Raw genomic sequence first — 26909 nt, forward strand, 5'->3', positions numbered from 1 at the left:
CAGTAAGTAGTTGCCCCTTTTTCTTAATCCATACATTGTAATATGTAAAGACAGAGTTATTTTGAAAACAAGACCTCTGGAAAAAAAACTTTCTGCGAGCACATATTCAGCAAAAGTTTAAAGTACAAACCTGAACAGAATTATGACAATGACATCTGGTCCCTACTCTTAGATCAGTCTGCTGACAAGACTTTGAAGGATATTCAACATGAGCCTAGGGAATCACAGTTTGTGCATCTTCAGGAAGTCATTTCAAAAGATTTCAAAGTAAAACTGAAGTGCTTAAGAAAGCATGGAAAAATTGTTTCCCCAAGGAAGAAATCCTACCTCACTTCTCTAAGGAAATAGCAAGATTGAAGGTAATTCTAATTTTTAAATCAATATATGTCCTTTGAGTGCAAAGATGCATCTGTGAGCCCACATCTGCAGAGCTTAAGAATGTCTAGACAACAGGATCTCAGCGTTGAACATGTCCTGCATCTTCTTCACACACTCAGTCCCAGCTGCATCCTTGTCCTTGATCATTAAAGCTATAAGGATACAGGTGTAAAATTCCGGGATCCTGTGACCCTGAGATTCTGGGTGTGTCGCAGTTCCTGGGAGACAAGTTGCCTGTGAGACTCTAAGATTCTTGTGTGACTAACTCCTGGGATTCTGGGATCCTGGGATTCTAAGATCCTGGTCATGATAGAGTGAGTGTGTGGAGTGGAGCCTCTTCTTTGGGCTGTGGGACTGTCCTCTGGGTTTGTACCCAAGGTAGACAAGTGCTAGAGTAAACATATGCAAGAAATGATGCGAGCAGTCCTGGGACAGGTGGTGAAAAACTAAAGTTATTTAGTCTCAGCATCCAGAGTAGAGTGGTAGAGGCTATGGCTCTTCTTGGTTGTTTGTCATGCTATTGAGCAGCCACCTCCTTATGTATTGTCCCCGATACAGATGTTGCATGTAAATCTATAGATGGCCAAGAATCTAAACTTGCTGATACTCAGTAAAATCTACAGTTGTTAGGTTTATCATCTTGTGATATTAGGATATTTGATCTCTTTGTCTATTTTTACTTGCTGTAAAAGGAGCCTAGGGGAGCTCCTCATAACTCTCTGTGAGTGCTCAGCATAGCACATTCCTGGTTTGGTAATGTTTTCAATTGCAGGGTTAATCTGACCCCTTACAAGAGGATTTGTAGAGTCATATAGCACTTAACTATAACAACCTTTCTAGGGGTCAACTGATTGCAGACTGATAACAGCCACGTTCCCCTTTTGGTCCTCTACTTAAGCTTGTCTTAAACTTGAAATATCCTAAAAGTTACTCTCAAGACTTATTGTCCCCAAATGACAGATGAGTCTGACTTGCTGTGTCCCTTTCAAGTCGGGTAACAACGATGATTTATAGGCTATGTAGTATATAAATTGCCTTGAATCTGCACTAGCTCCATTATGTTCATAGCAGCCTTAATTATGATAGCCAGTAGCTGGAAAGAACCAAGATTTCCATCAACAGAGGAATGGATACATAAAATACGGTACATTTGTACAATGAAGAACTAGTCAGCTATTAAAAAGAATGAATTCGTGATATTTTTAGACAAATGGATGGATCTGTAGGATATCATCCTGAGTAAGGTAATCCAATCACAAAAGAACACATATGACATGTACTTGCTGATAAGGGGATATTAGCCCAGAACCTTGGAATACCCAAGATACAAATAGCAAAGCATACAAAACTCAAGAAAAAGGAAGACCAAAGTGAGGATACTTTGATCCTTATTAGAATGAGGAACAAAATACCCATGAAAGGAGTGACAGCAACATAATGTGAAACAGAGACTGAAGGAATGACCATCCAGAGACTGCTTCACCTGGGGATCCATCTCATAAACAACCAGAAAAACCAGACACTACTACGGATGCCAACAAGAGATTGCTGACAAGAGCCTGATATAGCTGCCAACTGAGAGGTTCTGCCAGTGCCTGACAAATACAGAAGTACATGCTCACAGCCATCAAATGGTCAGAGCACAGGGTCCCCAGTGAAGGAGCTAGAGAGAGGACCTATGGAGCTGAAGGGTTTAGAGCCCCATAAGAGGAACAACAATATGAACTAACCAGTACCTCCAGAGATCACTTGGACTAAACCACCAAACAAAGAAAACACATGATGGAACTCATTGCTCTAGGTAAATGTGTAGAGGAGGATGGCCTGGTTGGTCATCACTGGGAGGAGAGTCCTTGGTCCTATGAATGTTCTATGCCCCAGTAGAGGAGCATGCCAAGGCCAGGATGAAGGGAGTGGGTGGGTTGGGGAGCAGGGGTTGGTGTAGTAAACAGGGGATCTTCAGAGGGGAAACTAGGAAAGGGTTTAGCATTTGAAATGTAAGTAAAGAAAATATCAAATAAAAAAGGCATTTGTTAGGATTTTATAGGATGATACCTAATTACAATCTTCATTGTTTTTGAATGATGTTTTTTGGCAGACACAGGTGAATCATAAAGTAATAAAATGAACATTGAAGGACCCCCACAGAAACCACTTGCAATTACCAGTGATTGTATATTTGAAGGAACGCAGAAGCATACACTGCTGTGTTTTCTGACAGCTTTTTATTCCCTTAGACTATGCTTTGATTTAATGAGAGCTATTACAGAAATACTGATGTATTTGCCATTAATGCGTTCAACACCATCATCCACAGGATTTTCACAGTAGCTAAATATTTGACAGCAACGATGCAGCATGGGTAAGTTTTCCATCATTAAGTTCCTATCCAGACAGTTGGACAAACTCTCCATACTGAATGTATGAAGGACTTTGTAGTTAAGTCCGGCTCAGAAGAAACTATGGAGCCCAAGTCCCATGAAGAGTGCAGAGATCCATCTGGGTCTGATATCTGTGGGCTTTCATGATCACACCTGAAATAACAAGGCTCTTAGAGTGAAGAGTGGAGATCACTGTGTTAGTCATAAGAATAAATGCAATGTACTCAATTGTAACTGAAAGCTGACAGTCAATATGTACTGTGTATAACCTTATCAAAATATCAAATTAATTAAAAGAACAATAAATAACCAATAAATAACAAAACTTTGAATGAAAACAAGAAAAAACAAATAACTAAACTAATCAAAACTCAAACCAAAATCAAACCACAAAAATTGTGCAAAGCAAAATTCTTAGTCTGCTCATTTTGTAGCACAGGCTTACAGCCTGTGGGTGTCCTTGGCAACTTAGTAGAAAAGTAGTTCCTGGAGGTAACAAACTTTGCAGGAGAAATTTAAGCAACATTCTCCTTTTGGAGTGTGGGTCTGAAGGATATGGCCTCCCAAGTCAAAGCAGAACACATGTTGTAGACTTGGATCCAAGGTTTTACAATTTTGTTGACTGATCTCCATGTAATTATTGATGATGACCCATCAGGAAAAGATAAATTTGCACTCAGATTCTTCCTGGATGCCCAGCAGCTCTTGATGTGTCTCAGCATTTCTCTGAGTCCCTTTAAATGTCCCTTTAAACTCTTCCTGGGCCAGAGGCTACATGAAATTAAGGCCTGTTCATACCAAAGAAACAAAATAAAAGAGGAGCATACAGCCCATTACAGCCATGGTTATTAGGGATGAGAGGCAACAGTGGTGTATTTCCTGTGCACATTCAGTGCTCTTCCTCCAGCACTTCTCTTTGAGGGAGATCATGTCGTGGTCTGTGCCATGTTCTGCTTTCTGCTGGACTATATCACACTTAGGGAAGAAAGAAACAAAGGCCAGTTAAGCATTTGTAAATTGAGCTGTCTCTCCCAGAACAGCTCTATTCAGCTGGACAAACCAACATGTCCTATCAGCTAAGATCATAACGTGCATCCCAAGTGCCATAGAGCACCTGAGCTTGGAATTCTTTCTCACCTATTAAAAACTGCTAGAATTTCATGTGTTTAGCAAATTATATTTTATATCTTGGATATCCTAGGTTTGGGGCTAATATCCACTTATCAGTGAGTACATATTGTGTGAGTTTCTTTGTGAATGTGTTACCTCACTCAGGATGATGCCCTCCAGGTCCATCCATTTGGCTAGGAATTTCATAAATTTATTCATTTTAATAGCTGAGTAGTACTCCATTGTGTAGATGTACCACATTTTCTGTATCCATTCCTCTGTTGAGGGGCATCTAGGTTCTTTCCAGCTTCTGGCTATTATAAATAAGGCTGCTATGAACATAGTGGAGCATGTGTCCTAAACACATGAAACTGAAGAAGAATGAAGACTGAAGTGTGAACACTATGCCCCTCCTTAGATTTGGGAACAAAACACCCATGGAAGGAGTTACAGAGACAAAGTTTGGAGCTGAGATGAAAGGATGGACCATGTAGAGACTGCCATATCCAGGGATCCACCCCATAATCAGCATCCAAACGCTGACACCATTGCATACACTAGCAAGATTTTATTGAAAGGACCCAGATGTAGCTGTCTCTTGTGAGACTATGCCGGGGCCTAGCAAACACAGAAGTGGATGCTCACAGTCAGCTAATGGATGGATCATAGGGCTCCCAATGGAGGAGCTAGAGAAAGTAGCCAAGGAGCTAAAGGGATCTGCAGCCCTATAGGTGGAACAACATTATGAACTAACCAGTACCCCGGAGCTCTTGACTCTAGCTGCATATATATCAAAAGATGGCCTAGTTGGCCATCACTGGAAAGAGAGGCCCATTGGACTTGCAAACTTTATATACCCCAGTACAGGGGAACACCAGGGCCAAAAAGGGGGAGTAGGTGGGCAGGGGAGTGGGGGTGGGTGGATATGGGGGACTTTTGGTATAGCATTGGAAATGTAAATGAGCTAAATACCTAATAAAAAATGGAAAAAAAAAACTGCTAGAAACTGAACCGTCAACTACACATTATACTGGAGTTCTAAAAAACACCACATTTCCCCAGTTGTGCGGGTACATTATATTGAGTAATAACATTGTAGCAATGTTTGAATGTGAGTTCAAGAGAGATGTGTGCTACCTAGAAACCATGTGGATTCCTTATGGGGTGGGAGCATGCCCTGAACTGAAGTGAAGGCTATGGTTATTTCTCCAGTGCAGGAACCTCACAGGGTTCCTCTTGTCAATCTTCTATCTGCAAATAACCAGAGACACCATACAACACAATACCCATGGGTAATTCATGGTTCCTAGAATCTGCAAGAGTGTGCTAAATAAAAATATTCCCAAGGCTGGGCAATGAACCTTAAAAGTGATGGTCATGAAGAAACAGAACAACACCCCTGTACATCTATGACTATTGCAGGGCACACTCTCAAACACACATAATATTTGTGTTTATGCAATACAAGCATATTGTTTTGCAGTGACCTTTTTAGTTTCGTGGTTAATACAAATATAAAAATCTCCCAGGATACTTTGCAGGAATAAAAAAACAAATCTTGAATGGGAAAGGTACTTAGTGGGCATAGCATATAGGCAGCGCAATCAGTGATATGCTTTCCACTCATAAAACGGTCTGGGAATCAGGGTTCTTGTCCTATTATCCAATCTGGCTCAGCAAGTTCCCAAGGCTGTGTAGAATAGGTTTGTTTCCCAGCCTAGGCTCACATGTTGGTGGTGGACCAGGCTCTTGTTCCCTGTTTCAGACTTGTCCTAAAGTAAACAATTTCTTCCAATAGGATCTCCCTTTTCCATCACCTAACTGACTTGGTGTCCAAAGGCATGAGCCCAAAGTAATAGGAACTGTCTACAACCAGGATCCAAAAGAAACGTTTTCTCCCCAGAATGTGACTGTGTCAGGGCTATTTTGAGTAGGATAAGGCTGACTAGTTGAAGGACAAAAGCTTGCATGGATTATCTCACACTGAGTTCATGGAAGGGCTGCACCACACAGGGCCTTTTCATCCTTCAGCAGATGGACATCAGGATAGCTTCTCCTTCAGGGATGCTCTGAGGACCACTATAACCCTGAGCACCCTAGACTCTGTGGATAACTCCTCCTTGTTCTGGAAGCACTGGGTCAAAGTGGACTTCTTTTCCACTTTCTGAACATGGCTTCTAACAGACATAACCAGTTTTATACTACCAGAACTGTCTGAAGGTCCTCATTTCTCTCAGCCCCCACTGAGGCTGATTGAGACACAGGTCGGAAAAACCATGCATACACAAAAAGAAACACACAGACACACAGTCACAGACACACACACAAGCACACGCAGACTTATTCACATAAAATCATAACTGAGCAGAAAACAATGAGGTATCTGTTATGGTTCAGGACCAAGATAATTCAGACTATGCAGAGGTAATGTTTCAAGGGAGACCCAAGGACTCTGCGATTATTTTAGAGGAAGAAAAAGCACGAGAGAAGCAGGGTCATAGTGGCACACTCCTTTAATCCCAGCACTTGGGAGGCAGAGGCAGGCAGATTTCTGAGTTTGAGGCCAGCCGGGTATACAGAGTGAGTTCCAGGACAGCCAGTGCTGCACAGAGAATCCCTGTCTGGGGGGAGGGGGGGAGAGAAACATCTAACAATGGTCCAATTTGGGGGCATATATTAAGAAATTTTTTCATGAAGCCTCAGAAATCACACACCAAACCTGAGCCTGTGTGAAGCCTTTCTATCATCTCTGGTCATCCAGCCAACTCCAGACTCTAAGGCCCAGGAATGACCACTCCAACAGCACTCAAAGAAAATTGAACTGACAAGCTGCTACTCAGGCTCTCTCAGTGTGAACCAAGATATATGAAGCCTGAAGAGACCATTTTGAGATAGAGCAGAAAAGGGGGGAATAGAAAAGCCGCCAAAAGACAGTAATGAAATCCACTTATTTGTCAATTAAACTATGCTGTCATCCCTGCAAACTATTTCCTACCTAGAATCTCACAAGTTCCCTGTAAAGCAAATGAGCTACAGGCCTTTACTTCTTCCCTCAAAGCTCTTGCTATTCTCAAGAAGGGCTCCAACACAGCACCCTTCAAACTTAAGGCATATAGTGTTGTGATGTCTAATCAACCTATCTCCCTTAGTGATTATAGCAGAGCAGGAACATTTGCATGCCAAATATGCAGTTTCTTGAACCAGGCTACCTCCACAGAGAGCCCTGTAGATGATCACATAAACAAACACTTGGAGGAAACATAGGTGAGTGCCTGGAGAAGTTGGTGGACTATTACATTTGATTGTCTATGTTTATGTTTAGACATGAGGGCAATCTGCCTCTGATACACATCATCCTACCTGGTGTTCCTTGGCACTTGGGACACAGATGTTCTTGCTGGCCTCCTCAGAGAACCTCTTTTCTTCCCCACAGGACACTTGTGGCCAGCCTGCTCCACCAGCAGCCTTCTGTTCTCATTCAGTAATATCCTTACGTTTTCGTGGAGTTGAGTGCACTCACGGAGGAGGTGGTCCTCCTTAATGCTGATCCACAAAGAAAAATTGGTGATTCCCAGCCAGATTCCATTGGCTTGCCACTCCTACAAGTCCTATGATCCCTGCAAGGGCCCTGATTCCCAGACAGCCCCCAGAAGAGTCCACAGTTACATAGGAGCACCAAACAGAGGCAGGTCATATCAAGATACCAGCCATATTCCACAGGACTCAACAAACTTCTAAAAACCCTGACACCAAGAGTACACCATATACATGACAGAAGAGGAAATGTTCCTCATGGTTGATTATAGGTCTGTGGTACCATAAAACCTTCAGCAGGGAGAGGGCTTAGCCCCTCTGAGAGAGGTGAGACGACCAAACAGGTGTGCAATCTTTACATTTTTGTTGGGAATCCTAGATCTTTTAATCTGTGGTCAGAAACCCAGAGGTTCAGGGTTCCTGGATATTCCCAGCGTGGTGGAAAAGTTTTCTATGTAGAGGATCTTGAATTTGGAAGAATAAAGATTGGAGGGTCTTGGACACTCTTCACACTTAGGACACCTGTGTCCAAGAGGTACAAATCCAAGACCCTTGCCTCAGGGCAGGGTTCCTAAATAAAAAACAGATAGCATAGAACCAGAACCCTTGCTTTTGTTCAAAGTCCTAAAAGGACAGAAGCATTCCCTGCCTAGTTCTGGGGGTCTCATTTGTGTCACTGACTCACCTGTAGGAATAGTTATCTTCTATCAGTTCCTTGGAGTACTGCATGGAACCAATTATGGACTGGATCATTTTATTCATATCCAACATTGTCTTCTCATGTTGTGATTTAATGATGTTGAATTCAGTGTTCATCCTGTGGCATGGCCCAAGAAGCAAATAATATGCTGAATTAAGGAATCAATAATCATGTGCAAACAGGCTATATCATGTACTACCCAAGCCAAGTGCATGCCACATCCTGGCTCATTCAAACTGGGTCCCCTAGGTGCTAATTAAACTTACTATCCTGGGCAGAGGACAGCAGAGCCAGGAGACCAAATGGAGCTAGCTGACCTTCAAGGGCTTCCCGGGCAAGCATGTAGGAATAGAGTACTTCTATGACAATTTTACACTACACTGTGCCACAGGCAAGGGTCCAGTAGATATCTGTAATGACTTTCCTCTTATTTTTAAGGCAGGGATTCTCATTCCTTGGTTCCTGTTGTTATGTGAATTCCCAGAGGACACAACTAGTATTTACAAGAGAAAGGCTTTATCACATCTCCTCCAGGAGATTCCTGTGTGACAACAAGGAAACACCAGGAGCAAACTTCCCTGGTGATCACTTTGGACCTCTATGGACTCAACACTAACAGGACCTGCAAACTGTGCATCACACAAATCCTCAGACCCCATCAAAGGTCCCAGAGCCCCAGTCCTGAACAAAACACACGCAACTATGTTCACACACACAAACACAATTAGAATGCCAAATAAATCCAGACAGGTGCCATCTCTCAGAATATAATGAACAATATCAGAGTAAAGCCTTGAAGCCTGCAGGCATTGCATTCACACACTGAGAGACAGTAAGTGTGAGCAGGACATTCTAGCTGTTCACAGCAACAATCAGAATGCAAAAACCCCAAGGTCAAGTACAAAAGAAGATGATAATAAACACACAGCACCTTGTTTATCCAACAATTAAACACCTGTCAGGGCTACTTAATTGAATGATGGGAGATGATGCACTCCATTCATGGAAGGAAATTGGGTTAACAGATGGCACAATACAGTCAACAGGGTACTGGGCATAATTCCTACCTGTAGTTCAAATCCTCATACATGTAAAGGTTCAGGATTCCACACATTTCCTCCATGTCATTGCTGATCTTCCTCATATCCAATTTCAGTTCTTCTAGTTCATTTCTTTTGGATCTCTTCTTAGTCATTTTGGAATTTTGGGTTGAAGTATTTCTAGCAGACCCTGCAGATAGGTAAACACAAAAGAATTTGCATACTTGATGGCCCAGGGGCAGGGGAGACCATTCTGAGTCCCAAGAAGAAGATGGAGGGAGAGAAAAGATAAAGACAGTGAATTCCTAAAAGAGCAGAAAAGCTATCTTCCAGCTGGTTTGCTAAGCTATGTTCCTCTTCCTAACCACCATTGTCAGACATATGCCACACTCCCTGTTACAGGCCCGGTTGCCTTGAAATGTATAAGCTGCCTCAGACATAAAGATATGGGGAACATTGTCAGGTCATATCAGATGGGACGCAGGGAAATCCTGAAGTTCATAGTGCTTAGCACTATCAAGCACTAATTAATCGTGTGTCTTCAAATCCAAAGTGTCTGAGTCCTCACCACATAACATGACCAGGGGAGCATCCTTCTCTGTTCTTTTCATCAGAGACTCAAGTTACCTACAGTAATCTGGAAGATGAAGTGCTTCAACTCCCTTCCATGAAAGGACACACTGTTATTCTCATAGTGCCCACTCCTGACATTTTTTGCTACTCAAAATGAAATTAAATAGATCCCAGAAAAGTAGCTGCAGGTTTGTCAATTCCTGGCTCTGTCAAACTCATCATCAGAAATTCTTGACTCTTTGTCTGACATTGACAAAGTCCAAGGCTTCATCTTGTAAGACCTACTCCTGGAAGGCCCAGCTCAAGCCTACCTCTACCAGGAAGTTCCCCAACTCTGCCCAGGACTCACTGTGCCTTCTCCATAACCATTTCCTTCTTCCTTTTTCATGAGAAAGGATTCCTCCTCCTTCTCTGTTGGTCTGGTCTCTCCTTCATCGCCATTCTCTTTCTGAAATAGCCTGAGCAGCCAGGAAAACATTCCTGCTGGTGAACCCAGAGCAAACAGAAGGGATGAACCACAGGCAGTTGCTGTCACCACAACACAGGTGACAACACAGAAGATTCTAGTTCTATCCTAGATACAAGAGATTCTCCAAGGAAGGCATTACTGATGATGTCACTAGCAACTGCCATGACCTACCTGTTAACTAGTTCTGCCCAGCTTGGTCCTTTTCTGGGGTGCCTCTCCTGGAGCCTCTCATGGACCCGTGGGATCCCCTTTGGCAACCTCTCCTTCCAAAGCTGGAGAATTCTACTGCTTAATTAGATGTCATGTGCTTTTGAGGGGGAACGTTGGTTAGGACTCTGACATGCTTAAGAGATTTTGTTGGCACCCAAAACTCTAGGGACTGTGGATGTAGTAGATGTTTCACAACAGTAAATATACCAGCTGTGTCAATTCATGTGACATACACTCCAATTTCCCAGGGTTTTCCTGTCTCACAGAGGCAAATATCTTTCTCCTATAGGTTTAATTGTACAAAACATGGACAATATTTTCTACGGTGTATTCCTTGACAGAGGGCATTTTTTCATATATATATATATATATATATATATATATATATATATATATATATGTATATGTATATATACATGAGTTTCACAAAATCTCTGGTTTACAACCCTATCTTTTACAAAGAAAACTCCCTACTCTTTTGAACATATGGAATCATCTACAGGGCAAATATAAATGGTTAACTTGCTGTCCCTTCTTCAAAACATTATCCTGCACATGCTCCCATTCTCAAATACAACCAGACAATTTAAGTGGGCAACAGAGAGTAGTGGTCATCCTGGACTGTACATTACTGCATTGTAGCCTCATAGCAATTACTTCTCCAATATCTGTCTTCCAGAATTGCTAAGTTGAGAAATGAGGGTGTTGCAGGTTGTAACGTCATACTGTACTCACAGCAAATATAATACTCAGAAGGTAGGGCTGGGAGTGCAATGACCTGAATTGAGATGAAACCTCAATTTTAATGTGTCTATAAGGTCAGGATGCTGTCCCTTTGGCATTATCATCTCTGGCTTTTGTGTTCTTATGCTGGTTTGCTGAACCTGTGCCCCCTAACCTCACAGATTTAAGAGTGAAAAATCATGTATATCTTCTTTCAGAAAACATCTGAATTTCACTACCTTCTTGAGCCACACAATATCAATATGCAGAGCTCAAAAATCAGGGGGAGATAGGTGATGGCTTCAAAGATGAGGGCTTTTTCTTACAATTAGGGCGCATATTTTTTTCCAATGTGATTTTTCCTTTTCTCTTTCACTAAGGGTGGCTTGTGTGTTTGCTGGCCTAAAGGGTCCTGGTTCCAACAACATGGGGCTTACTCTATAGAGGCTCAATTTTACCAAGAAAAGGATTGTTGTAGAATCATGTCGTGACAGCAAGTAGTTCAACTACACTGTCTTAGGTCCAGCTGACCTGGTATAGGACTGACGACCTGAGCTATCTGAGGAAAGGAAGCAGCATGCAGTGTCACACAGCTCTCTCTGATGCAAACTGCTGGAATTGGAATAGGGATGTTTGTTTGTTTGTATGTTTGGTTGTTAATTATAAAACAAAAAAAGTTAGCCACAGTTGGTACATGCCAGTAATCTCAGCACTCAAAAGGGTTTTAAACAATTGTTGTTGTTTGTATTCCTGTTGCTTTTATTGGTTTTGTTTTGAACTCTCCCAGCTATTTGCACTGGACCCAGAATATTAAGCCCATGCTCTGTACAGTCCTATCATTTATGTTAATCAGTGATTTTATTCTTAGCAACCACTCCTGAGATGATCTCATTACTCACTTTCAAATAAAGAAAACAGTCATACAGACATTAGTTAACTTGTATGGTCTCACATAATCAACTCATCATGACTGTAGAGTGCCATTCCAATCTTTGAAATACCCAAGCTTCTATTTTTGAGATGTCAGGCATCTGTGGAAGACTCGATATCTGGTATGGTAGGGGACCTGGAATGGCTGCCACCTGAAGGCCAAAACTGCCCCTCCAGTGCCTCTGAAGCCTGAGGCAGAGGTCAGCCAACAACACAGGAACCCTTGGCCACAGCCAGTTCAGGACTGTACTTTGGATGAGCCCTGAGACCTGGATTAACAGAGGTTTCCAGAGTTCTGGTAAAAGTGAGCACAAACACTTCGACTTGAGGAGAATAATGGATCTATGGGACAAACATCTTTCTTTTTTATTTATCTTTGCTATGTTCCTAGTTTATGTCAATACCAAAGGCACCCTACTTTACAACATCTATTCTCTCTGGGTGTTAAAGTTATTGCCTGTGTATACACACTAGAGTTACTAGAACAATACATTCTGTCCAATTTTTTTAAATAATTAAATATTTTTTATTGATATCTTTTTATTTATTCACTTTACACTCTGCTTTCTGCCCCCTGACACCTATATTCTTTCCCCAATATTGCTGGCTGCTTCTTTTCTGAGGGAATATGTGGCAGCTATCTCAGGTCATCCCTTCTTCTACCAAAGCTGAGTGACCCTGTCCTGGAGAAAGGTGCTGAGGGTGCTGGGAATGAATGACTTCTGCTTGGCTTTCTTCTTGTTCCACTTGGCTGGCTTTGAGCAGTTCTTGCAGAACTGTCCTTGAACTTGGTACTTCATCCTGATGGTCCGTAAGAAGCACTGGTTTTATTAATTATTCTTGAGATTATATTTCCATCAAACCGAATCCCATCAGTATACTAACAAAGACAAAGGAAATGAGATATGAGACATCTATTCCAGGAGTTTCCAATTGTTCTCAGACCAGCAGTAGAGAAGCCCACAAAGCTGGCAAAGGTAACTGAGGTCACACAGGGACCTGAGAGCATACTGCTGCTTTCCTAAAGAATGTTCTAGAGGATTATTATATCTAAACTCCCATAGATTCGTGTGCACTGGACACCAAAGGGCTCAACATACTTTGCTTTTGTCACTCAGCTTCTCCAAGTATTAGAAGTCCCCCAATTTAGAGGGATTTGAAGGTATAAATAAATCCCAGTGGCTAGAGGTACCTCAAAACAATGTGTAAGAACAGAGAACTGCTTGAGAATCAGAAAGACAAGAGCAAAGTCATAGCCCAATAAGAAAATCTGAGTAACAAGCCATCAAGTGAAAACTGAAAGTAGCAGGCCATGCACCAGAAAGGTTGGTCCTTGGCTCTCAGGTAGATCTATCTGAAAATTTCTGAGGAACTCCATTTTGATTTCCAGAGTTGCCATAGCACTTTGCAGTCCCACCAGAAATGGAAGAATGTTCCTCTTTCTTCAAATTCTCACCAACATATGCTTTCACATGAGTTTTTTTGATCTTAGCATTCTTCACTGGAAAGTATAACGCTGGACACCACCTCAGGGTCATTTTGATATTCATTTACCTGAAAAAAAAGGACTTTGCACACTTCTTCAGTGCTTCTCAGCCATTCAAGATGCGTTGTTGTGAATGTTGTGTTTAGTTCTCTACCTCATTTTTAGATTGTGTTCTTAGCTCTTATGAAGGTTATCTACTTGAGTTCTTTATAACATAACAACAGAACCTGAGGAAATCCAAAACATCATCAGATCCTACTACAAAAGGCTATACTCAGGAAAACTGAAAACCTGTATGAAATAAACAACTTCCTAGACAGATACCAGATACCAAAGTTAAATCAGAATCAGATTAACGATGTAAACACTCTCATTTCCCTAAAGAAATAGAAGCAGTCATCAATAGTCTCCCAGCCCCAAAAAGTCCAGGACCTGACGGATTTAGTGCAAAGTTCTAGCAGACCTTCGAAGAAGACCTGATTCCAACTCTCCTCAAACTATTCCACAAAATAGAAACAGAAGGCACTCTACCCAATTCTTTCTATGAAGCCACAATTACTCTGATACCTAAACCACACAAAGATCCAAGAAAGAAAGAGAACTTCAGACCAATTTCTCTTATGACCATGGATGCAAAAATACTTAATAAAATCCTCACAAACCGAATCCAAGAACACATCAAGACAATCATCCATCATGACCAAGTAGGCTGGATCCCAGGGATGCAGGGATGGTTTAATATACGCAAATCCATCAGCGTAATTCACAATATAAACCAAATCAAAGAAAAAAAACGCATGATTATCTCATTAGATGCTGAGAAAGCATTTGACAAAATCCAATACCCATTCATGATAAATGTCTTGGAAAGATCAGGAATTCAAGGCCCATACCTAAACATGACAAAAGCAATCTACAGAAAACCACCATCAAACTAAATGGAGAGAAGCTGGAAGCAATCTCACTAAAATCAGGAACTAGACAAGGATGCCCACTTTCTCCCTACCTATTCAATATAGTACTTGAAGTCCTAGACAGAGCAATTCGACAACAAAGGAAGATCGAGGGGATACAAATTGGAAAGGAAGAAGTCAAACTATCACTATTTGCAGATGATATGATAGTATGTATAAGTGACCCTAATAATTCCACCAGAGAACTCCTAATCCTGATAAACAGCTTCAGTGCAGTAGCTGGATATAAAATTAACTCAAACAAATGAATGCCCTTTCTCTACACACAGGATAAACGGGCTGAGAAAGAAATTAGGGAAACAACACCATTCACAAGAGTCACAAACAATATAAAATACCTTGGCGTGACTCTAACTAAGGAAGTGAAAGATCTGTATGATAAGAACTTCAAGTCTGTGAAGAAAGAAATTGAAGAACACAGAAGATGGAAAGATCCCCCATGCTCGTGGGTTGGCAGGATTGATATAGTCAAAATGGCTATCCTGATGAAAGCAATCTACAGATTCAAACTTCCAACTCAATTCTTCACTGAGTTAGAAAATGCAATTTGCAAATTCATCTGGAATAATAAAAAAAAACCTAAGATAGCAAAAACTATTCCCAACAATAAAAGAACCTCTGGGGGAATCACCATGCCTGAACTCAAGCTGTAGTACAGAGCACTTGTGCTAAAAACTGCATGGTACTAGTACAGCGACAGACAGGTAGATCAATGGAAAAGAATTGAAGACCCAGTAATGAATCCATACACCTATGGTCACTTGATCTTTGACAAGGGAGCTAAAACCATCCAGTGGGAAAAAGACAGCATTTTCACCAAATGGTGCTGCCACAACTGGCAGTTATGTAGAAGAATGCAAATTGATCCATTCTTATCTCCTTAAACAAGACTCAAGTCTAAGTGGATCAAAGTACTCCACATAAAACCAGAGACACTGAAACTTATAGAGGAGAAAGTGGGGAAAAGCCTCAAAGATATGGGCACAAGGAAAAAGTTCCTGAATAGAACAGCAATGGCTTGTGCTGTAAGATCGAGAATCGACAAATGGGACCTCACAAAATTGCAAAGCAAAAGACACTGCCTCTGGTGCATTCTGGGGGTCCAGTTTCCTGAGGCTGCCTGTTTACATTCTTTCTGCCAGACATCAGGACTTCAGTCATTTTCCCTCTACCAATACCAGATCAGGTTTCCCTCTCCCCACACCAACTGCCCCCTACCATGTTAGGGAGGGAGGGAAGGACCTGGGAGGGAAAGTGATCCTGTTTGTTTAAAAATGACTTTCATTATGATGTGTTAGACTTAGGACTAGCTCTGGATGCTGTATGCTGGCTCTTATGGGACTCTGTTACAGAACACTCCTCTGAAGTGCTCTAGGCATCCCTGCAGCAGAGGCTCTGCCTGGGTTCATCCAGCTACCTCCTAAATCTTCTCTATCCAGAGAACACTATTCACTAGAAATAGGCAGAAACTGCAGAGACCCGGGTTCAAGGGTGGCAATCTCAGGTCTACAGGCAGTATTTCTCAATAAAAGTGTAGTTTCTTCCAACCATGGTTATGCACTCCTTTAAATCCCATCACTTAAAAGTTATAAACAGGAGGATCTCTGTGTGTTCAAAAACAGCAAGCTCATAACATATCAGAGAGTTTGGAATGGAGGAAGACACTCACTGAGTATCAAACATATTGTTTCCTGGACAGAAGGTCCTGAAGACTAGATCCATGTAAACTCTGATGTGTTCTCTTTCTGGCTGTGACCATCAGGTTGTCCATGAGCAGAAAGAAGCCCACAAAAGTCACTCCACAGGATCCTCCCAGGCTTTGTTCCTACTTCATCTGAGAGACAACCAAGCAAGACCAGATTTTTTTTTTTTTTATTGCTTGTTCTTCTTCTGCATGACCAGGTCCTTCTGCTCAGCAGTACTATAGCCTTTGCTCCAGACTATCCTGTTCCTGATAATTAGAGTATGTGTTCTTAGTGGAGGGGTATCAAAAAGCATGCACACACTGGAATAAAAATGCAAGTGTTTACAAAGGATACCAGTGGTTGATGATCAGCCAGGCAAGCAAAGCAGCCAGCTTCTGGGGGAAAGAGCAAACAGTATTTCAAGACAGAGGCTGAAAATGAAACCCAATGAGATCTTCTAGAAAATGAAGAAAATGCATGAAAAAGTGCATGAAAAAAAAAACCACATGCCTATACTATACAAAAAAAGAAAATATACACACACACAAAAACACACATATCCGCAGCCTATCCACCACACACAGAGTATGTAAATGAGAGCAAAATACCAAAAAAAAAGCACCTCGTGCTGCAAGAACACATTCGTTTAGTTATAGCATACCAGCAATTTGAGCGGTATCTTACACTATGCTAAACAAAAGGTGGAAGATACAATTGCTATGGTGAGCATGCTTTGCTTGGCCAGACTATGCTGAAGTGGTTGCATAAAATTTCCTCTTGCAATCTTAAATCTCTGACACCATGTCCCTAGCTTGTCAGAATCCCTACCCACATCCATAGTCATCCAGTCAACAGGAGAATGCAATCTACAGAAAAGGAGAATACTCCAGCCTCATTGACAAAAAACATGGCTAACACTCTGCTAGTCAGAGTTCAGTCAGTGTGAGTCTGTCCTGGGCAGATTAAAGAGATTGTCTTGAAATGTAGACAGCAAAGATGAGAAATGCCACATGTCACCCCAAAAAAGATGACATCAAGAACTGCTCATTTGGCATTTGCAAAGGGATTCCCCCCACCCTTGCAAGCTGCTTCTCACATGTGAATTATATGACTGATGCCAAGCAAATAAGCCACAAGCCCTGACTTCACTCACTTAAAGCTCTGTGCACTAAACCCTGTAGGCGTGTGGTGTATTATTGAACTGTACTCATCTTTGGGCTGAAGTATTAAGCAGAGGAGGATTTGCTTGCTGATAATCCACTTTCTCACAAGAAGCTCATTCCCCAGAAATATTTGTGCTTGGACATAGACCTGAACAATTGGCTGTCATGAGGTATGTACTTAGATTGCTGTGTGGATGAGTAAGATGATGGATGAAAGCACAGGTAGGTGGATGAGCTCGTCTAGAAGTTACAAGGGCAGATGGAGCTAACCATTAGCCTGACAAAGCTGCCTGTCTCTACCTGTTGTTCCTGACTCTGGAAGTCACTGGCCTCTTCCTATTGGTCCTTATGGAGCCCCTTTAAGTCCCACAAGTACTGCAGCACCAGTGCCTCATCTTCCAGCACTTTCTTATTCCTGTGCCTCCTCAGCATGTCTACCTTCTTCTTCAGCTGATTCAGTTCCATCAGAAGGTGGCTCTGCAGGTTTCTGCAAACACCCAATGCATACAAAGCCCCTGCTATCCTTTTCCTATTAACTTATAAGAAACACCATCAACCCCATCAGACCCTGGTTCTCAGGAAGACCTAGATAAGAACTCAGGACATCTAGGTGAGCTGCACTCAGAAAGCAAAAACTAGAGAACAGCAAATTCCAGAAACACTCATGCTACTTCCAAAAGTCCCAACACTAAGAGGGATCCATGTTTCCTAAAAAGAAGAAGTGGACTACAGTTGCCCCTACCTGTCCATCCTAATGGAGAAACATCACGAAGGAATGGGCAAAGGCACTATGAATTGGAAAGGAGAAACAAGGGGAATACTTGCTATATATGGGTCTGCTGGTAACTAGCTCTCTACAGATCCTGACTCAGCCCCGGGGGTCAAGAAGACCTCACATGATACAAATAGTTCTTCTGTCAAGACCAGGGTTTCTCAATTTACCAAATGCTGTGGATGCTTTAATGCAGTGACCTCCCAAACTTAAGATTATTTTCATTGCTACTTGGGTACTATAATTTTTGTACTGTTATAAGCCATAATAGAAGTGTCTGAGATAAAGGATTGTCTGATACACAACCTCTGTGAAAGGGTCCTTTGACCTTTTTTTTTACCCCAAAAAGTGTTTCAACCCACAGGTTTACAACAGAACGATCTAAAGGCTCCTGTGTGCAGGATCAAAAGCAGAGATGGCAATTCTACAGCTCATGTGCTCCCAAGCAAGACAGACAGTTACCTATAGCAGCCTTTCTCTTTGCCAGGAATTCAAATGTCTCTGAGGCCTCAGTGTACACATTCTGTAAGCTCTGCAGGTCCAACATTACCTGCTTAGTCTCCACTTTCAATTTTTCATAGTAAGGATTTGATCTGTGGTTGGGCCTGGCCCCAAGAGCAAAGAGTCCCAAGAACACAGGCTTCAAGTGTCACCTGAATCCAGGATGGATTCTGAACTATCCAAGCTCACAGTATGTTACCTTCTACCTCCTATGTACTAGGATCATCTAAGCTTATTAATCTTGCTATCTTGTCCAAAGGTCTCCAGAGGCTGGGTGTCCAGGTGGTTAGAGTTCTGGTTGTTTGAGCTCCCGCATAGGCCTGGAGGGACAGACGAGGTCTCTAAACTCTCAGTAGTTTATGGCACAGGTGTGGGTATACAGAAACTATGAGGACATTTCTCCTTTTTTTTTCTTTCAGAACAAGGACTCTTGATCTTTGGCCTAGTCCTATGAATTTGGCCAAACTATATAATCCACATTTCAGGGAGAATTACCCAGAATGAGGAGGTCATGGTGAATTCACCACAGAACTCAAATATTTCATCAAGTTGAACACATAATGCAAGTGCATTGTTGCTTGAAGTATGGTTTCCAGTCCTAAGCATTGGCATTGTCAGCAGACTGTAAGGCAGGCAATTCCTCAGGTCCTAGCACATACCCTTATGACCAGAATATAGAGAGAGTCACACACACACACACACATGCATGCACACAGAATCAGGGTGTATTTGCAGGGAGAATGAGAAAGTACAATTGAAATAGAATCCAGAGGAAATGCAGAGGACATTCTGTTTATAAGGCCCAAAATCTGAGAAGAGTATTAATGAGCCCAAGACCTTCCATCATGTATCAGGATGGACCAAATGGGACCAAGCTTTCCTGGTGATATAGCAAGCTTCAGCAAGCAACACCTGCCAGACAATTACAAAGCTTTGCAAACAAACAAACAACGAACTCAAGCAAGCAAACAATCAATCAAAACCTCACAGCAACTAATATCTCACTCAAACGGTCACATGTCAGTGCCTCTATCAATACATGCTGAGACATCACATCCTCTTCAATCCCTCAGTTGTAGGCTTTCATTTTCATATAAAAAAAATAGAATACCCTATGTCCGCAGCTCACTCCTGCTCTGACTTCAAGTTCAGCCTGTGAGAATGTTTAGCGAGAAAAGGTTGGGCACAGTGACACCCTGGAGTTACAGTCTCCCAGTACCATAAAATTTAATAAGAATAAATTGTAGGCCATACCATAGACCCAAGAAATTGACCATGATGTTTGACAGAATGAAAAATACCTCTTGTGCAAAGCTTTCTCACTGATGAAGATCAGGTGATCTTGTAGCTCATTTTTCCCACTGGTCATCGGCTGACTGATTAGACTTTCCACTTTCCTCACCCATTGTCTGAACAGGAGTGTTGGGGATGATGGTGGTACACCAGCAGCCCCTATGGGTAGATGAACACAAGTGAATATGCATACTGTCAAGGAACAGAGCATTGACAGAACACTGAGTCCTATACAGACATCTTACAAAACAGGAATCCATGTGACCCAGTCATTCCTCTTTCGCTTCACTTTGCACATGCATCATGTGACCAAGGACAGGATCCTCAGGCTTATTCATAGCTGCGTATGATTTAATTAGGCAGTACTGTCCATAAGCTTGTGGTATAGAAACCATCAGAAAATTATCATAGCCCACAAGCACCAAGATGGTGTGGAGATGCCCATATCTCCTGTCAGGTCACTCTAGAAACAAGACTATGGATGGAAAAACAGTGCCAGAGCACAACGAGTTCCCAGACTCACCAAGTCAGCTGCGTGAGAGCCCAGTGTGCCCAGAGTTGGCAAGAAAGCACCAGTCTCTACTCTGGCTCACTATTTTGACAGTCCAGTGGCTAGACTAGAGAACAAACTGATACCCACACCTGCTACCTATGTGGGCAACTTTTAGGGAACACTGTTCAGAGACGTTCTTCTGTGACATCTGAGAAATGAAAGGTCTTCCCTGGGAAGCCAATTTCTTTCCTTCTTAGGAGAGCTGGACAGACAGTTCACCTAATGGAGTCCCTGGGGTAAAGGACAGTGATGCCCAGCCCTGAGGTGCTGACATCTCACTCACAGTCCTCTGCCTGCTGCTGCTTTCACTTTTGTCCCGTTTAAACCCATTTCCCCTGTAAGAGCAGAAGCCTGAAACTCCCAGGACAACAGCTTTTGCCTTAAAACTTCATTGATCTGGGACAAAATAATGTCCTGTAATCATTGACAAATTCAGGATCCATGACAAGCAGGGAAGGCCAGAAGCTTCCCAGAGAGACTAACTACTGAGTCCCAATTCCTGAAGACCCAGAAACAGACTGTGGTCTCCTTCAGGAATTTTCCCATCTTCTGACCAATACTTATGGTGGCGCATTTTCAAGGACCATTTATTTCTTGATGCTTTGGTCTGAGGGTCAAGGGTCATCTTTCTTCCTCTCACTTGTGTCCATTCTTTCTCCTAAGTAGCATCCTTCCTCTAGCCAACATATCTATGGATGATTAGGAAAGGCAGTGCATAAAGTGGTCCAAGTGCAGTTGGTGTTGCCACAACACAGGTGACATCTCAAACCATGCCAGGCCTCTCCAGGATACACAAAAGAATGTCTAGGGAAGGAACTGCTGATGTCATGTTGAGGTGACACTGCAACCATGCTAACTAGCTCTCCTCACAATTCATGCTGCACTTTCCAGGAGCCACTCCTAACACTGAAGGGAATCCTTTCAGTACCTCCTCCTTCCAAAGACCTCCATTAGATTGGTTGGAAACTCATTACTAATTCCCCCATGGGGAACTGATTGTTTATTTTCAAAAATTTCCCCAGGAATGTTTCATTTCTTTCTCAAAATTCCCCTATTCATGTAAATGTGAAATAAAATACTCCTGAAAACTCAGATTAGGATGAATATGGATGCAGAAGGAACACCTGCCTCAAGTACTGATGCTTGGAAGCACACCCAGGAAGAGCCTGCAGGGCCTTGAACTCACAGATATCTACTTGTCTCTGAGTACTCCCAAGTGCTGAAATTAAAGGCAGGCAGAACCAGGCCAGGCATTCCCATCACCTCCTTTCTCTCCCCTACTTCAACTTGTGTCCCAACATTTTCTTTGGTCCCTACCTCTAATAGAAAGCAGGGCAGAAGGTACTTGGATTCTAGCTAATGGCTCTTTTACTGTCATTCTCTTATGAAGCCTGGACCACATGTGTGCTGTTAGTCAATATGATCACATATAGCTTCAAACATTAAAATATACCCTTTGTTACAAGATCCAATCTTCTTGAAACTCAAACTGTGTTCACTGAAAAATACATCATAGATGGGAGAGAGGGGAAGAGAGAGAGAGAGAGAGAGAGAGAGAGAGAGAGAGCAAATTCTTGCATACATGTTGCCACATGCCATGATAACACAGTAATCCCATTTAGTCAAGTTTGTATGGTAAAATATTAAATTCCCTATATTTAAATTTTAAGAAAGTTTTTTGAAAAACCAACTCAGAACTGGAATCCCAGTGAAAACAGGTTTGCTTTCTTTGTTGTTCTTTCATTTTGTTTTAAGAGAGTATGGATTTATTTTGTCTCAGAGTATAAATATATCTTGGTGGGAAAGGCATGGAGCTGGGTCTCTAGTTGTGGTTGCCAGAGCATGTACCAGCTGCTTGTTCTGTGCCACCTACTAGGAAGCAATGGGGGGAGGGGACACACACAAAGCTTGAAAATGAGAGTCTCTGAGCACACAGAGTTGGGGCTTCAAAAAGCTGTGATTCTACTGCTTAGATCTGATATCTCTCTCTCTCTGTCTCTCTCTCTTACTCTCTCGCTCTCGCTCCCCCCTCTCTCTCTGTGTGTCGGTGTGTCTGTGTGTGTCTGTGTGTGTGTGTGTTAGACAGACAGACAGACAGTGTGGCTTCTTAAAATTATATATAGACTAGCAATTAATGTTCTAAGTATAGCATGCCGCATGACGGTCATATCGATTCATTCTGAAGGAAACCAGAACTCACTTCATTCAGATTCTTGAGATCCCTGAATCAAAGTTAAAGACTCTGATTTTGGGGAATTTGATGATGCCTTGTACTCTGCTGAAGCAAGAGCAGGGCATGCAGTTTCAGGCCTGCCTGGCCTACCGGGTAAATCCCACAGCAGCCTGTCCTACAGTGTGATGCTCTGTCCCAAACATAAACAACACAGATTCGGATGGACCCAGTGTTCCTTCAAAACATATTTAGATTAAATCGTCAACCCCATTGCACCCCATGCCAGAAAATTTAACATTTAAAGCTGTTTCCTCTACTACATTCTTGCTTTCTCTTGAATACACTCCTCTTTTAGTCGTTCAGGTAACACAACTTTCTTATGTAGTTATATAAAGCATTTGAAAAATCCTTAAATATTGTAATCATTACACAAAGTTCTGAATAAAATCCCTCGTGAGAACTTTTTATGACACCTACTTGGATAGATGTCAACCTTCAGCTATAAAGTAAGGTTCTTGGGGACAACGCTTGTCTGAGAGTTAACAGCTTGCCCAACAATCTCAGAACACGACAGGTGTTGGATAAGAATATGTGCTGAACTAATAAAATGCCTTAGCCACTTACATACGCCAAGTTTTGAAGAGTTCAACATTTAGCCACTGCTCCTGCTCCATCTCACATCTCTGTGAAGGTTTTAGCTTTAAACGTTCATGTTGCGAGACGAGTACTGAAGATTTTCTAGGAGAATAAGAAAGCACTCTGTTTCTTAGCACTTTGGAGAAGAAAGCCGGAGGTTCTCTAATTTTCTTACTGCGGTGAAGTCCTAGCATTCAGCACCCAAAAAGCACCACACATAACTTGGAGCTTCCCGCTGTACGTGGTGGAAGCTGATAAGATTTTATATAGTAAAGTTCAAAACAGGTCGCTGGATTTCATTCCCAATGATCTAAAATGTCAAGACTGAATTGTATGTTTAACCAAGAACACCTTACTCCCTAATAATGATCGCAATAGAACACGAGCAGATGGGCTACCTAACGTGCAAACTCACAAAAACAAACGCAGTGGCAGATGGATCAAAGTCGAAGGACACTCGTGAAAGGTCAGGAAGCAGGAGGCAGTAAATTGTACCCTGGCAAAAGGGCTGGAAGTCTAAGGGTAGAAAAGAAGAAGCAAGCCTGGCCCCTGACCTACAAGCTCTCAACAGGCAGAGGGCGCACCTGAGCAGACTCAGGAAGTCCCTGGGACAACTTCACTGGAACAGCACCTCAGCAGGGATGAAGCCAGAAATTTTAGACCAGGCTTTTGAGACGGTTCACAACGTCAATCAAAAACGAGTAAGAAATACATAGATAGGGTATGCAGGGCCAAAATTCATTGCCCACTCAAGATTACAAGGGTCTACGCAGGGCGGGGATTCCTGCGAGGAATCCCTGAATGGATGGTTGGATAACAGAAGGTTCAGTTTGAGGTGCAAGAAATAAGTTAATGGATTTTAGGGAATAAATCCAAAGACCCCGACTCTCATCTTCTCACACGCAACACTTAGCCCCAAAAGTGACTCAATCTTCGCGTGGCGTGTGCTGTGAGGTCCAGGCGAAAGCGAAGTTATCTGGGGCTGGATCCCTGGCCAGGTCCTTGACCCTCGGAACAGTTCAGGGCAGCCTAGGCTACCCGAGTCGGAGGCGTGGCTCTGGGCTTCTGGCAGCCTCGGGCCTTCCCAGGCGGCGGTCCTCAGGAACCTGCGTGCCCAGGTGACTGCCAGCGCATGGTCAAGAGGTGAACCCCCATCTCCTCCTGGCCGCACCCGCTGACCGCGCAACCCAGCCCCCTCCACTTCCCTGGCCTCCATGCCACTCTAGGAAATAAAGTGCAAAGCTGAGAAAAGGATGAAGCGCGGAAATGGTCCTCTCCGGATCCAGAGGCCGACCAGACAAAGGCGCTTCGGGCGGGGAGCAAGGAGGAGCCAGGGCGCGGGAGGAAGCGCTGTCCCGGCTGGGAAGCAGCTGGGGACCTCATCCCGGACCGCTTCCTGAACCGAACCTGGCCGGGAGGGGGAGGCGGGGAGCAAGGACAAGCGGGAGGGGTGTGCACGGGCGCGGGCGCGGTACCCACCGGTTCCTCCCAGGCTGGGCTCTGGGATCCAAGCACGGGGCGCACGTGCTGCGGCTCCATCCTGCCGGCCCGCGCCCGCTGACCGAAGGAGCGCAGGGACACGGTGCTCTCTGGCTTCGGACGCGTTCGCCCCCCCCCCCGCCCCCCGCGCGGGTCCCTCCCTCCACCACCACCTCCGCAGCCGCATGAGTGCAGCTCCATGGCGCGGTGGCGAGCGCTGGGCTCCTCGAGCCTTTGCTGCCTCCCATGGCCCCAGAATCTGCCACCCCACCCCTCTCCTGTCTCTGCCTCCGACCCCCTCCCCTTTTCTCCCGCCTTCTGCCCCTTCCCCAGCGACCCCTCCCGGCCGGCGGCCCGGGATGCATGTGACCCCCCCCCTGCCAGGCCATATATGGCGCCGAAAGGAAAGCAGCCACCAGGCGGTCACAGGCACCTGGCGGTGGTGCAGCTAAAAGAGGAAGCTTCACCAAGGACCCAGGCTCAACAGGAGCATCGGGATGTCAGGGGCAAGTAGCTCATGAGGGGTGAGCAGGACCTGGCCCCTTTCCTTCAGGCATTCCTTGCCTCGGGTGCCTGTAGCTCCAGGTGGTTGCCTCCTGAGCTGAGCCTGGAGCCAATTGCCCAGGACAGTACCTGGCTTCAACAGAGCAAGGCTGTGCTTTGCGCCCCTGACCCGCTCCCAAGCACCTATTCTGGCAGCTGGGATGTCTGGCTGGGCTGGCTGGGGAGCCCTGCTTTTGTTCATTTTCTATGGCTGAAAGATTTTGTGAAAAGAGAACCAGCTAAGGAGCAGGTCTGTGGTTCCCTGTGAGCTCTCAACTCAAATTAGGGACAGGGGCAGTTCAGAGACAGCTGAAATGTCAACTGTCTCTCCTGCTGCTCTCTGGGAAAAAGAAAATGAAAATTGCAACTAGCAAGTTTTTCAATCATCTTTCCTGAAATCATCTTTACTGGCAGTGGAGACAGTTTCCATCTAGTTGCAAACAGAGGAGTGACTGCATTTGCATGGATCATTTCCTCTCTCATGGACTTCAGACTCCTGCATCTCCTGGCCCTTAGTCTGGTAGACAGATGCATTCACACGTTTTGAAACCGAAAATTCAAAACACGTACTTGATCCAGCATGCTCCCACGTCATACTAACTTCCAAGGCTAATATTCCACTGGAGCTACACCTATAAAGGTCACTAAGGATTGTGGAGAGAGCTAAGCCACTGGATGGTTTCCAGCCCTCACTTTCTGTGACTTGACTGACTAGATTTGCATTCCTGAATCTCTCCTTTAAAGGGCCTTGGAATGTTGGGTCTTCTTTGTTTGTGACTATGCTTTGTTCAGTGGCCTCTTACCTGCTGCCTAAGTAGCCTGTCCTTCATTTACTTTGAATGAGGGTTAAGTGGGGTGAGTGAGCAGTCTACAAGTTCCTCCCTTGCTTTTAGTTAGCAGCCAGATGATAACTCACAGATCTCCATCATTCTGACCATGCTGCCTTACCTCAGCACTGGGATCACAGATGAACACTGGGGCTCACTCAAACCCAGCCCTTCATTCCTCTAGGCCAACTGAGCTATCCCAGACCAGAAGCGAACTGCTGTTTTTCAAGCATGTTGTTACATTTTTTGACTTTTCTTTTTCACTTGGGTGTCTGTGTCTGTGTGTGGGTTTGTGCACAGCAGTGTGAATTCTCATGGAGGCCAGAAGCATCCAGTACCCCTAGAGCTGGAGTTAGGAGGCACCCAGTGTGGGTGCTCCAAAGCAAACTCCCTGCTTTCAGACTCCCAAACCCATCTGGCAGAAAGAGCAACCCAACTCCAAAAAGTTGTGTTTCCTCTCTCTCTCTCTCTCTCTCTCTCTCTCTCTCTCTCTCTCTCTCTCTGTCCCTGTCTCTGTCTCAAACACACACATACGTTATTTTTTATAAAAAGAAAGAAAGAAAGAAAGAAAGAAAGAAAGAAAGAAAGAAAGAAAGAAAGAAAGAAAGAAAGAAAGGAAGGAAGGAAGGAAGGAAGGAAGAAAGAAAGAAAGAAAGAAAGAAAGAAAGAAAGAAAGAAAGAAAGAAAGAAAGAAAGAAAGAAAGAAAGAAAGAAGGAAAAAAAGAAAAGCATTAAAACTGGAAAAGAAGAATGCAGCTTGCCCAGGGACCTGTGTA

At 43.4% G+C, this 26909-nt stretch overlaps 1 protein-coding gene across 5 annotated transcripts; it reads right to left on the reverse strand.

The window, feature by feature from the left end:
* Nucleotides 1-2534: 2534 nt before the first annotated feature.
* Gm3752 (predicted gene 3752) lies at nt 2535-25107 on the reverse strand. Of its 5 annotated transcripts, none has more exons than NM_001374193.1 (7): nt 24764-24982; nt 23273-23386; nt 19931-20038; nt 9171-9333; nt 8089-8220; nt 7230-7412; nt 2589-3734 (listed from the first exon to the last, which is right to left on the reverse strand). In NM_001374193.1, the coding sequence occupies exons 4-7, from the start codon at nt 9296-9298 to the stop codon at nt 3725-3727; spliced, it is 453 nt and encodes a 150-aa protein (NP_001361122.1). In that variant the 5' UTR covers nt 9299-9333; nt 19931-20038; nt 23273-23386; nt 24764-24982; the 3' UTR covers nt 2589-3724. The 5 variants fall into 5 exon arrangements, with proteins under 5 accessions (NP_001361120.1, NP_001361119.1, NP_001361122.1 ...); NM_001374192.1 differs by lacking the exon at nt 19931-20038 and adding an exon at nt 10066-10196 and having other exon boundaries at nt 2736-3734; nt 24764-25033; NM_001374194.1 differs by having other exon boundaries at nt 2736-3734; nt 19931-20081; nt 24764-24866.
* Between the last annotated feature and the right edge of the window lie 1802 nt (nt 25108-26909).

Source organism: Mus musculus, chromosome 14 (genome assembly GCF_000001635.26).
Source record: "Mus musculus strain C57BL/6J chromosome 14, GRCm38.p6 C57BL/6J".
Taxonomy (NCBI): Eukaryota; Metazoa; Chordata; class Mammalia; order Rodentia; family Muridae; genus Mus; species Mus musculus.